The sequence below is a fragment of the Rhinopithecus roxellana genome, chromosome 14 (genome assembly GCF_007565055.1).
Source record: "Rhinopithecus roxellana isolate Shanxi Qingling chromosome 14, ASM756505v1, whole genome shotgun sequence".
Lineage (NCBI taxonomy): Eukaryota > Metazoa > Chordata > Mammalia > Primates > Cercopithecidae > Rhinopithecus > Rhinopithecus roxellana.
This window is the reverse complement of record NC_044562.1, coordinates 75,003,486-75,016,080: the sequence shown is the minus strand read 5'-3', so window position 1 is coordinate 75,016,080 and position 12,595 is coordinate 75,003,486. Positions and strand designations below refer to the sequence as shown.

The 12,595-nt window shown below is 36.9% G+C and overlaps 1 protein-coding gene across 3 annotated transcripts in view; it reads left to right on the top strand.

Annotated features, from left to right (window-relative positions):
* MAP3K20 (mitogen-activated protein kinase kinase kinase 20) overlaps positions 1-12,595 on the top strand; it is a 191,095-nt gene that overhangs the window by 102,921 nt on the left and 75,579 nt on the right. For all 3 annotated transcript variants that reach the window (XM_010377577.2, XM_010377578.2, XM_010377580.2), the window contains exons 4-7: positions 3,222-3,323; positions 7,972-8,037; positions 11,165-11,193; positions 11,309-11,446. In XM_010377577.2, the coding sequence (XP_010375879.1) occupies positions 3,222-3,323; positions 7,972-8,037; positions 11,165-11,193; positions 11,309-11,446 (335 nt within the window). The remainder of the gene's footprint in view (positions 1-3,221; positions 3,324-7,971; positions 8,038-11,164; positions 11,194-11,308; positions 11,447-12,595) is intronic.

The following is a 12,595-nucleotide window of genomic DNA, read 5'->3' as shown; positions in this document are numbered from 1 at the left end:
TGTATGAAGTTTATAAAGTATTAACGATCTTCTTAACCAAAACAAGAAAAAAAATTCCAAACGGTTCCCACTTCTGTACTGTTTTATCATCTCAAAAGTTTAAATAAGATGTTCTGCTGCCATTGTTGTTTTTACTGTTCACTATATTAGCACTTTCTCTGATGTGCTTTGGAGGCTGATCGATGAATTTCTTAGACATTTTGCTGGAATCAGTTTAAGGGTGTCTGACTAGATGGTGAACAGTAGACTGAGAGAATCTTCAAGTGACCACGTCATTGTTTTCTTGCTGTCTTTACTTGGTGATTAAGATACAATTCTTTTTAAAACCAAATGGCGCTGGTTATCATATTTCCCAAATCAGAAATCTATTTTAGTTAATATTTTAAAGAAATACAAAGCCACAGCAAAAACCAATGTTATTTTTACTACAGAGTGTTAATGGATGTCTTAACTACCATTTCTTACCTTTAACCAATAAACATTATTTTTCTTTAAAGGAGATAAAAATATTACTCATTAAATATACTGAAAATAAACACTATGTCTCGCTAACCTCTTTACATCCATTAAAACTTACAAATCTGTAGTAATCGACATAATACAATATTGGCACAATATCTACAGGGATATAGACCAAAGGAACACAGTTAAAAGTCTAGGGAAAAAGCCTTACATTGATTGGCAATTGATTTTCATCAAAGATGCCAAGACAATTAGGTAAAAGACAGTCTTTGATTGCTGAGACAATTAGAAATTCGTATGCCAGGGCCAGGTGCGGTGGCTTACGCCTGTAATTCCAGCACTGTGGAAGGCTGAGGCGAGAGGATCACTAGAGCCCAGGAGTTCAAGACCAGCCTGAGCAACATGGCAAAATCCCGTCTGTACAAAAAATACAAAAAAAATTAGCCAGCATGGTGATGTGCACGTGTAGTCCCAGCTACTAGAGAGGCTGAGGTGGGAGGATTGCTTGAGCCCAGGAGGTTGAGGCTTGCAGTGAGCCAAGAGTGTGCCACTGCATTCAAGCCTGGGCAACAGAGTGAGACCTTGTCTCAAAAATAAATTCATATGCCAAAAATAATTAGAGTCAAACCTCGGACCATACCTCAAAATGAACACAAAATGGATCATAAGCCTAAGTGTAAGGGTTAAACTATAAACTCCTAAAAGAAAAATAGGAGAAAATCTTCATGCTTTGGGGTTAGGCAGAAGAGTTCTTACAAATGATACCAAAAGCACAGCCATAAAAGAAAAGTTGATAAATTGGAATTTATAAAAACTAACAATTTCTGCTCTTTGAAAGATGATCTTAAGAGAATGAAAAGACAAATGACAAACTGGGAAAAAATATTTGCAAATCATATATATGACAGAGGACTTGTATCTAAAACTAAAAAAAAAATTAGAACTCAATAAAACAACCCAGTGTAAAAATGGACAAAAGATTTTAATAGACATTTTGCTTAAAAATATATAAAAGGGACTAATGGGCACATAAAATATGCCCAACTTCGTCAGTCACTAGGGAAATGCAAATTAAAAGCACCGTGAGATACCACTAGTGTTATACCCACTACAATGGCCATAATCAAAACAACAGACAGTACTGCTGGGCACAGTCACATGCACCTGTAATCCCAGCTACTTGTGAGGCAGAGGGTGGCAGGGAAGGACTGCTTGACAACAGGAGTTTGAAGTTTGAGGCTAGCCTGGGCACCATAGCAAGACCCCTTTCTCAAAAAAAAAAAGACAATATCAAATATTGGTGAGGATGTGGAGAAACTGAAACCCTCATACATTGCTGGCAGGAATATAAAATAGTACAGCCTCTTTGGAAAACAGATTGATAGTTTCTTTAAAAGTTAGGCATAAACTTACCATATGGCCCTGCAATATCAGTCCTGAAATCTACCCAAGAAAAATTAACATATTTACACACATAGACATGTACACAAATGTTCATAGGAGCATTATTCGTAATAGCCAAAAACTGGGAACAATCCAAATATCTATCAACTGGGGACTGAATAAATCAAATGTAGTATATCTGTACAACAGAATAGTATTCAGCAATAAAACGGAATGAAGTCTTCTTGTACACTTACCACTTGAGTGAACTTTGAAAACATTATGCGGCCAGGCGCAGTGGCTTAAGCCTATGATCCCAGCACTTTGGGAGGCTGAGACAGGTAGGATTGCTTGAGCTCAGGAGTTTGAGATTAGCCTAGACTACAAAGCAAGACCTCATCTCTACTGGAAAAAAAAAAAAAAAAATCAGCCTCAGCATGGTGGTGTGTGCCTGTAGTCCCAGCTACTTGGGAGGCTGAGGTGGGAGGATTGCTTGAGCCTGGGAGGTGGAGGCCACAGTGAGCCGAGATCAAGGCTGCAATAAGCTGTGATCACACCACTGCAGTCCAACCCGGGCAACAGAACGAGACCCTGACTCCAAAAAAAATAGAAAGAAAAAAGACATTATGCTGAGGGAATGATGTCAAACACAAGGAACAATTTGTATGATTCTGTTTATATGAACTATCCAGAAAAGACACATTGGTAGAGAGAAGAAGCAGATTGTAGGGCTGGGGTGAGAGTGATGATTAACTGCAAACCGGCACAAGAGAACTGTTTGTAATGATGGAAAGGTTCTAAGACTGGATTGTGGTGGTGGTTGCCCAACTTTATGAACTTGCTAAAAATCATCCAATAATATACTTATTGCAGGTGAGTTTATGGTATGTAATTTATACTTCATTTTTAAAGGATTTTTCTCACTTTTTTGACCTTTTATGCTTAAATTTTGAGAACTCTTCCAAGTCCTTATGCGGCAATGATTGATTTGTTTGCATTGTCATATAAGCTGTCTGATTTATGCATTTAATATCTATCTCATAAGAATAACAATTTTTAAAGAAATATCTATTTGCATACATACCTTTGTTTCAAATTTATTCTTCCAACACCTCTTCGTGTTTCTCAGTTCCAGCTAAATGGCTTTTGATTCTCAACTGAAGTTTACTATTCATTGTATGTTACTGGTCTTGTGTTTGACAAATATTTTTCAGGATGACATTAACTTTTAGAAACCACAACATGGAATAATTTTTTATATACTTTTGATGTCTTTTGTTAAATTCTTTAACGTATTTTCTCAATGAAAATATAAAGTCTTATTTCTGAAATGTACCTTGATTTTAATTATATGCTTATCTTTCCTTTTAAAATAGAATATGCTTCTTTGGGATCACTCTATGATTACATTAACAGTAATAGAAGTGAGGAGATGGATATGGATCACATTATGACCTGGGCCACTGATGTAGCCAAAGGTAATAATATTTGGTATATTCTTACAGAATTGGTAGGATGCATTTTCCCCTCCTGAAATGGGGACTTACCATCAGAAAATGTTTTATTCTGTCTTTAGATGTTCTTTTTTCAGAGCAAAAGTAGTAAGAATTCCAAAGCTAATTTACAGATAACATTTTAGGTCATTGTCTTTCCACTCCTGAATTCCTTTTCACTTTCTCTTTTCTCTACTTTATTTCTATCCATGAAATCTAGTTGTAGCTTCAAGGCAGACATGTTTGTCATGTTTTGTGATATTATAATTGACTAGCTTGCTTGACACATTAAATGGAAAAATCATAATTCTGTTGTTCTGAAAGTCTCTACTTAGACTCAGTATCCAGAAAACATGATTTATTGTAGAATTAGTTCTACTCATTTTGTATATATAATATGCTAAAAAATAGAAACCACTTGCAAAAAATAATTTTTATTTGTCCTGCCACATAAAAGCAATTCAGATTTTATTTTACATTTAATGTAAACTTACTTAGGCATTGCTGTTGGAAATTAAATATTTTTAATGCACCAAACCCCTAAACAAGGTCTTTTTTCTCATACATTCCTGCATAGATGAATGCTTTCTAAAGCAATTCAAACTTCATTTATTTTTATCTTTTTTTTTTTTTTCCATTTTCCTAACTGAACATTTCTGGGCTTTATTTATAACTGTCAGAGTTGCTTTGGAAACAACTTCATCTAAATAATGAACACTGATAGTTATATTTGTATTCTAGCAACCCCTACAAATTGTGTCTGAATCTTCCTGGGGCTATTAACTCCTTTACATTTTACTACTCCATTCTCTACAAGCATCTCTTTACAAAGCAAATATAATGTGATTTAGCACTCAGTAAGGGAAGCAACTCATGTGTTGATTTCACTGTGTGACTTCCAAAAGTAGTAGTATTTCCTTTGGGGAATTGTCTATTTTAAGTTTCATCAACACCTACCAAATTCTTCAAATAGGAAAAGTGAAAAAAAATTTTTTTTGAGTTTCATGCTAGATGCTGCTGCTGAATGATGCCTCATTACATTATAAAAATAATAAGCTCTGTGTTTAGGGTAGTGTGCCTGAGACTTTAGCTATGTTAATTTGCTTAACTGTGTATTGATGCATCGGGCATCTCGAATCATACTGAAACTTCATATTCTTAAAGATATTTTCATGTAACATCATAGAGACTTCTCTTCTTGTCAGTAGAACACAAGGACCAGCTCTGTGTAAGCAAGGTGATGTGCCTTGATTAGGAGCTGCCTGCAACATTGTGGAAATACCCTTCAATAATGTAAATGCATATATAGGTAGTCCTTAACTTAACAGCATATCGCCTTACACACATTTGCATTTAGGGTGCTCAGCCAGTTACAACCGTGTCATTACTTATTGGCACTTAGAATAGATAGACAGCAAACAAATCAGCTAACGTCAGTCACTCTGCTTCCTGCTGTGCTCTACTTAAGCATACCTGGTTCCCAGTCTAAGAACCTCTTCTCCCTGCACCCCCTTAAGCACGTGCCACATCATCCCGAGTGAGGGGTAAGTCTCTTGGCTCCACATCAACTGAGTCATTCTTGGTGTTTTCTGGAGAGTGCTAGTGCTCTGCATCAGAAGGGCAAGGAAGAGAAGGAATAGAATTAATTAGGTAGCAAACCGGACCTGGTGCAGTGGCTCACGCCTATAATCTCAGCACTTTGGGAGGCCGAGGTGGGTGGGTCGCTTGAGGAGGCCAGGAGTTTGAGGTCAGCCTGGCCAACAAGGCGAAACTCTGTCTCTACTAAAAATACAAAAAATTAGCTGGGCGTAGTGGTGCACTACTCGCCTGTAGTCAACTACTTGGGAGGCTGAGGCACGAGAATCGCTCAAGCCCCAGAGGTTTGCAGTGAGCCAACATCAAGCCACTGCACTCCAGCCAGAGTGAGACTCAGTCTAGAAAAAAAAAAAAAAAAAGAATTAGATAGCAAACTGGCACCAGAGTTAAAAATAAGGAAGGAGAGGCCAGGCGCAGTCGCTCACGCCTGTAATCCCAGCACTTTGGGAAGCCAAGGAAGGCGGATCACCTGAGGTCAGGAGTTTGAGACCAGCCTGACTATCATGGAGAAACCCCATTTCTACTAAACATACAAAATTAGCCGGGCATGGTGGTGGCGCATGCCTGTAATCTCAGCTACTCGGGAGGCTAAGGCAGAACAATCACTTGAACCTGGGAGGCAGAGGTTGTGGTGAGCCAAGATTGGTCCATTGCACTCCAGCCTGGGTGACAGAGCGAGACTCTGTCTCAAAAAAAAATAGGGAAGGAGAGAATGGGTTTGGGTCCCCGATGGTATCCAAAACTGCAGATTAATAAAATCCCTTTTGTCTGTCTGGCTAATGTGTTTCACCTCCGGTGAGAAGAGTGAGGCAGAGAAGAGGCTTGTATGTTTATGGACACAAGTAATACTTAACATTTAAAAAATCCTTTAAAGATGGCCCAAACAAATCAGGGCTTTAGGAATGACTTCAGCTTTCTCTGATAAAGCTGTGTGTAGAACTTAAGAATTTAAGAGATTAAGTAGGAAGGCTTGATTTTTGTTGATTCTGTTTCAAATTCAGCTATGTACCTTTTGGGTTGACCTATGGTTGAATCCACTGGAGCAAAGATATGTTGAGAAATCAAAAAATGAATAGTTTATTTTAAGTAAAGGTTGATTCATGCATTTTGAAATAGGCATTGCTCAGCATCGTTGCTGTTGAGACAATATCTCCTCAAAGCAAAAAAGGGTCTCTTCTTTCTGGATGTGAGGATAAATGGAGGGTGGACCAGCAAGTATATCTGAAAGTGCTGCAAGTCAATCAGCAATGCTTAAAAGGAACAATTAAAGCAGATAAACTCCAATCCAGTCTCAAAATGGTCACCACTCATTCCAATTCTCCCCAAAAGTCTCCTCAGTTATACCTGTCAACTCTTTTTTTAGGAAACCCTGAATGTACACCTGATGAAAGTATTAGCCTTCTTAATTGTTTGCAATAAAAATAAGGCAGAATTATAGATGGATCTACAAAAACATTAAATAGAATTTTATGTGAGTGTGATGACTATTGTTTATATGAAATATTATTTAAATGTGTACTATGCACTGTACACAAATACTTTATGGTACTTTTTGCTTATGATAATCTGCCATGAGGAAGAAAAGTGCCTATATTTAAAGCTTTTGTATATGAGTCTTGTTTTTTGAAATCCTTACGTGTCAGCAAGTGTAGAAACTATCTCTACCAGTAATAGTAATTATACAGTTCCTACCTGAAAAATTATTAAGGAATTTGATAGATTATTAAATGCTACCCAAGTTGTAGCTATTGAATTTTTGCAGTTTGAGGGATGTGGAACTTCGTATCAGAAGAGAAACTTCCTTTATCCCAGTTACATCTTATCTAAGATCACATAATTACTAATACTTGTGTTAACTTGACTCTTTTCAGTAATACCATTCAGTGATACCGTTAAAAGGCAAGAGTTTAAATTTTTTTATTTTCTTTGTCCTTTCCCAATTCTTCAATATACAATAATTAAAATAGTAGAAGAAGAAGAGATTTTAAAATTAACCTCTATAAAATTAAAATGTTCTATGCACTTGAAAAAGCCAAAGCCTCTTATTAAATCATTTTCAATGTATTGTTCATTTTAAAAAGAAACCTGTTTGATTTGGAGGTGGGGGGAGGCTATTTCTGCCATTATTTAGAAAAGACAACTTGAGAAATAAAGAAGATATATTTTAGTAGAAAATCATCCTTTTTTTATTCTAAAGGGGTAGACAGTACATAAATACAGAAAGGGTCAAAAACTACTAAGGTGGTAACCATAAAATTTGTCTTTAAAGTATAATTTTTGACTCAAAATAATAAAACTCTGAAAAGTTTATATATACCCAATATACTGAAGTAATTTGATTTACATCCTAAATATGATGGAAAGAATTTTGGAGTATGTTGAAATACAGATTATCTCAAAGATTTATCCTTGTGAAAGGAATGAAATATTTTGTAACTACTATATACTTTTTTTATCTGAAGATCATAAAATTGTTCACTAACCATAACTAATCCTCCCAGTTCTCCCCACTGCTACTCCACATCCACTCTCAGGTCTTGTTGGAATGGGTACTGAGAAAATAAGCCAAGCTGCAGCTGGGTAACCATAGACATCCAGAACTTTGGTAACTGGACATCAGAATCTGCAGCTGGGTAACCACAGACAACCAGATGAAAACCGCAAATTTTGCTCAGAACTTTGGCAGATTTAGAAGATAGTTGGTAGTGGAATACCTTAGTCGTGGAGCACGCCTTTCAGTGGTTACTGTACTATTTTCATGCAGACTGCAGAAAATTAAGGTGTCCTTATTAGGTATTTTGAGTAGTTAGCTTTACCCACAGTCAAATTCCTAATCTCTAAGAGATTAAAGCTTATAAATTTGACTTCACATATACATGTTACTAATGTAGACATATTCTGTTCTCATTTTATCAGTCATGGAAGAATAAGACGTGAATCAGTTTCTGCTCTTGAGTTCTTTGAAAAAATATGAAAGGTAATACTAATGTAATGTTGAAAAATATTAATAGGACTTTCTTTCTTCTTGTGTGAAAAGGAATGCACTATTTACATATGGAGGCTCCTGTCAAGGTGATTCACAGAGACCTCAAGTCAAGAAATGGTAATGTAGTTATGTTTTTATTTTACCTATTTTATTACAAATTATATACACTTGCATGTAGAAATGAGCATCATGCTTTTACATATCTTTTGTAACCTACTATTGGACTCACTGCTGATACCATGGAAGCCTTTCTACTGTCAGTAAATAACAAAATCCTTGATATTATTTGAGGAAGCTGCACAGTATTTCACTGTATAAATACAGCCCAGAATGTGGACATTTGAATTATTTACATTTTTTCTCTGATAAGAAATGTTGGGCTTACTATTTCAGCCAAATTTTTCAAGGCATCCCTAATTATTTCCCTAGAATCATTTTCTAAAAGAGATACTGCTGTGTCAAAGTGTGCAGTCATATATTTTTAGTCTTCTATTTTTAGGTGGCTTTGTGCACTATCAATTTTGAATTATATATTTTTAGTCTTCTATTTTTAGGTGGCTTTGTGCACTATCAATTTTGAATTTTGTTCTTGTTGCATCTGAATTGCATAGTGTGAATTGTTTGTGCCAGTCCTGCCTGTATTACCTGGAGTAGGTCGCGAAATGATCCACATGATTGGAAGTTTGGAAAGTAAAGGCTCTCTTTTTCTTCTTTCTTTTCTTCTGTACTTTCTAAAGTTTATTTATGGCCCTGTATTTTATAATTTGGAGGGTGAGCATTTTAAAATAACTTGCAGGATTAGACATTACCTTCAAGTAGGAGTGGTAACAGAATGCTTCTTCTGTTATGTCACTTCAGAGTTATCTGAAAAAGGCATTAGGGTTATAGAACTACCTAAAGTAAACACCAGAGTTTGCTACTGTTTTGAATACCCTCATATCAGTTAATTATTTACATGCTTTCTAAATGCTCCTTCTCAGCAAGGAGGAAGAGAACTCTCTATTTTTAGGAGATCTTTAATTAAAATGAGTTTATGCTAATAGTGTGATCCTTAGAACAGGTAGTGATGACAAGTAGTGCAAGAGGACCAGGGAATGAATCGATCAGGTACCCTTGCACATGCCCCAGGACTGTGAGGTTTGTGTGTGTGAGTGTGTGTGTGTTTAGCAGGGAGTGAAGAGATGGGGGCGGGGAGGGAAGTTATTGGCACCTGCCACTCATCAGTAGTCCAGGTTGGCCCACCAATTTAACCCTGTCTGATGGTCCTTTCCTCTTCTAGGCTATCACACGTTCTTTGGTTCTTCTTAGACATAAGCTTCCTGGAACTAAGCACTTTTGATATATGGTCAGCTAACAGGAAGTCATTAGGAAATAATCTAGACTGTAGTAGAAAATATCAGTTTTATGAATTTGTAAATTTTCAGTTCATGCTCAGAATTTCAATTTAACTATATTGTTGGACTTCAGTATATCTTAAATCTTCTACAAAAGAGGAATGACTAACTAAATTATGGATTTATCCATGCTTTCATTATGAAGACTATATAACAATGGAGAATGTCCCCATTTTAAAAAGTTACAGTTATATGTGTTATAGTTACTAAATAGAAAAACACATACACTCATATTGAAAGAATACAGAACTAACTTATAGCAATTCTTTTTCCCTTGGAAAGGTAACCAGTGTTTCACTTTCTGTGTTATGTATTTTTATAGTGGCAGTTTTTCTAATGAGCACTTGTTAATCTTATAATGAGAAAGCTGAATATAAAATTAATAATATTTACATTTCTATTTATAAAAGTTTATAGCTTAATACTTAAAGTATCAGGTTTACCCTGAGGCAATTGTCAAATGTTATATCATACAAAGCTCATTTTCTCTCCTTGGTAAAATCATCGGTAACTCATAAATATTGATCATCTATCATGTTCAAGGCACTGCACGGTTTACAAAAGAAACATCTGAAACAGTTCTTCAGAACTTTATCCTTGGACTCATCTCCTGTTATGCTCTGATCCCTGCACTTCCATAAAAGCCATATTTACATGTTAACACTCGAAAACAGATCTCAACTTCACAACTATATATCTGTCTGCTGATTAGACACATCCACATAGATATTTGTTAAGACCCTAAAATATATTATGTCCCAATTAATCTTTTCATTTTCTCGCTACCCCCGAAAAATCATCCCTGCATTTCCTTTACCAAGTGGCAGTACTGTTTGCCCAAGCCAGAAATGAGATAAATAGTAGTTACCATTTAAATCCAGAGCTCCTATTCTAACCATTAATCTATATTGCTTCTTTATCTGATTTTATCCTTGAGTTCTCTTCCTTCTCCCCCAATAACCAGCCATTCATCAAGCCTAGGTGATCCTACATCCTAAATATTTTTTGACTCGGTCAACTTTTCTCCTGTCCTTTGCCACTGCCTTAGTACAGGCGTCCTCATCTGTCTCCTGGACCACAAAACCTTGAGTGCAAAGTGATCCCCTTGCCTCCAGGTCTATTCTTCTCTGACATAGTCTCCCCTCTGCACCTTTACTCATTTCATCCCTCCACATAAAATTGTTCATTGGCTTTCTCTTTCTCACAAGGGCTTTTCTTGACCTAGCCCCTACCTTCCAAAATTGCCATGCCTTTTTTGTCTACTCCTGAGTTTTTGCATAGACTCTCTCTTCTGCCTAGGAAACTGCTTTCCTCCCTCAGCTCTCCTCTTTCTGGTTAACTCCTGTGTTTTTCAGGTTTTAGCATAAACATCATTTCTTACAGGAAGCTTCATCTGACCTCCCTTGACATAGATATCATTGTTCTTTGGCTCTATAGTTGGTTTGTTTCTCTCATCATGGAATCTATCACTCAGTTGGGAGGAAACCCTATATATAATACGAAGTAGTAAAGCTAATGACTACCTCAGTGTCACATTGGCAGTATGCGGGCAGAACCCAGGTAAAAATTTGGTTCTCCTAACTACTACTAATTTGTGCCTTTTTTACTGGACAGTACTGCATTTAGATAAAATAAATGTCTCAGAAGCCTTTTAAATCAGTACCTGATGGAATTAAGTTTTTGTTTTAATGTCAGCCCCCTTTTGCAAAATCCTCAATGCTGTAAATACATTGATTTCACCTTTTGTAATCCCATATTGAAGACAGAAATAGAAGTTTATGGTTTTTTCAGTAGAAGACAGCTCAAACCGATTAGATGATTGTCATAATTTATCCTTTTTTCTTTTTTAGTTGTTATAGCTGCTGATGGAGTATTGAAGGTAGGACTATTTCTTTTACTTTAAAAATTGTTAATTTCAGATGTAGATTTTTATAACTAATAATTCCTTAATTAGCCAATAAGTAGAAGATTGATACTGATCCCTTTTTTCTCAGATCTGTGACTTTGGTGCCTCTCGGTTCCATAACCATACAACACACATGTCGTTGGTTGGAACTTTCCCATGGATGGCTCCAGAAGTTATCCAAAGTCTCCCTGTGTCAGAAACTTGTGACACATATTCCTATGGTGTGGTGAGTTCATTTCTCATTTCTTGTTTACTAAAGGAAATACAAAAAGCAAACACTCTAGAGAAGAGGAGAGATACAGTTTAACATGGTTTTATTTTTATTTGAGACTGTACTGCTGGTGGAATGCCTGAAGCAGCACCGCTGGAGAACTCTTCCTAGTTGTCAAAATGTTTAATCATTTTTAATCATCGGAGTTATTTTGTCCTGTGTTGAGAAGAAACCAACACCACTTACAAGCAACAAATTAAATGGAACCCGAGATAGTGTTGGGCTCCACTTTGCCTGAGAATTACTTTTTGCAGGGTGGTAATGTGACTGTAGACTATCTCTGTAATTTCAATGGAAATGTGGATCATTTGGAACAGGACTTCATTGTAATGGATTACTTAAACAGTATAAAATCACCAATAGATCTGCCAAGCGAGTTAATTACCAGGAAACTTTTGAGTCTCAACTATTAAACTGATTCATCAATTTCTAAAAGTCCAAAAGAAAATGTACTTAGCACTTGCCAGATGACCTTGTCCATGTCTGCTGCCAGTCTCAGAGTAGCAGTGACAATCTGAAGCATGACTCTAAGGCATTACATAAGAATCACAGCAGAGCCACATAGAGAATAGACTAATGTGGGGGTGGAGTGCTCAAGGAATAGAGACCACAGGAATGAATCAGTTAAGGAGCAGAAGCTCCTGGAGGAGGAATTTGGAGATGGGCCATTTCCTGAGGAACAGGTTATACCTGCATTATCAGAGAGAAGGAAGTGAGGAGTGGGAGAGTTCTTTGCTGGAGGAAGGAATTCATTTGTTGCCTTTTGTTGAGGATAAACTTTTCCCTAAAATGTTATGTATTCTTTAAAAAGTCCAAAATAGGCCGGGCGCAGTGGCTCACGCCTGTAATCCCAGCATTTTGGGAGGCCGAGGCGGGTGCATCACCTGAGGTCAGGAGTTCGAGACCAGCCTGACCAACATGGAGAAACCTCGTCTCTACTAAAAATACAAAATTAGCCGGGCATGGTGGCACATGCCTATAATCCCAGCTACTACGGAGGCTGAAGCAGGAGAATTGCTTGAACCTGGGAGGCAGAGGTTGCGGTGAGCCGAGATCGTGCCATTGCATTCCAGCCTGGGCAACAAGAGTGAAACTCTGTCTCAA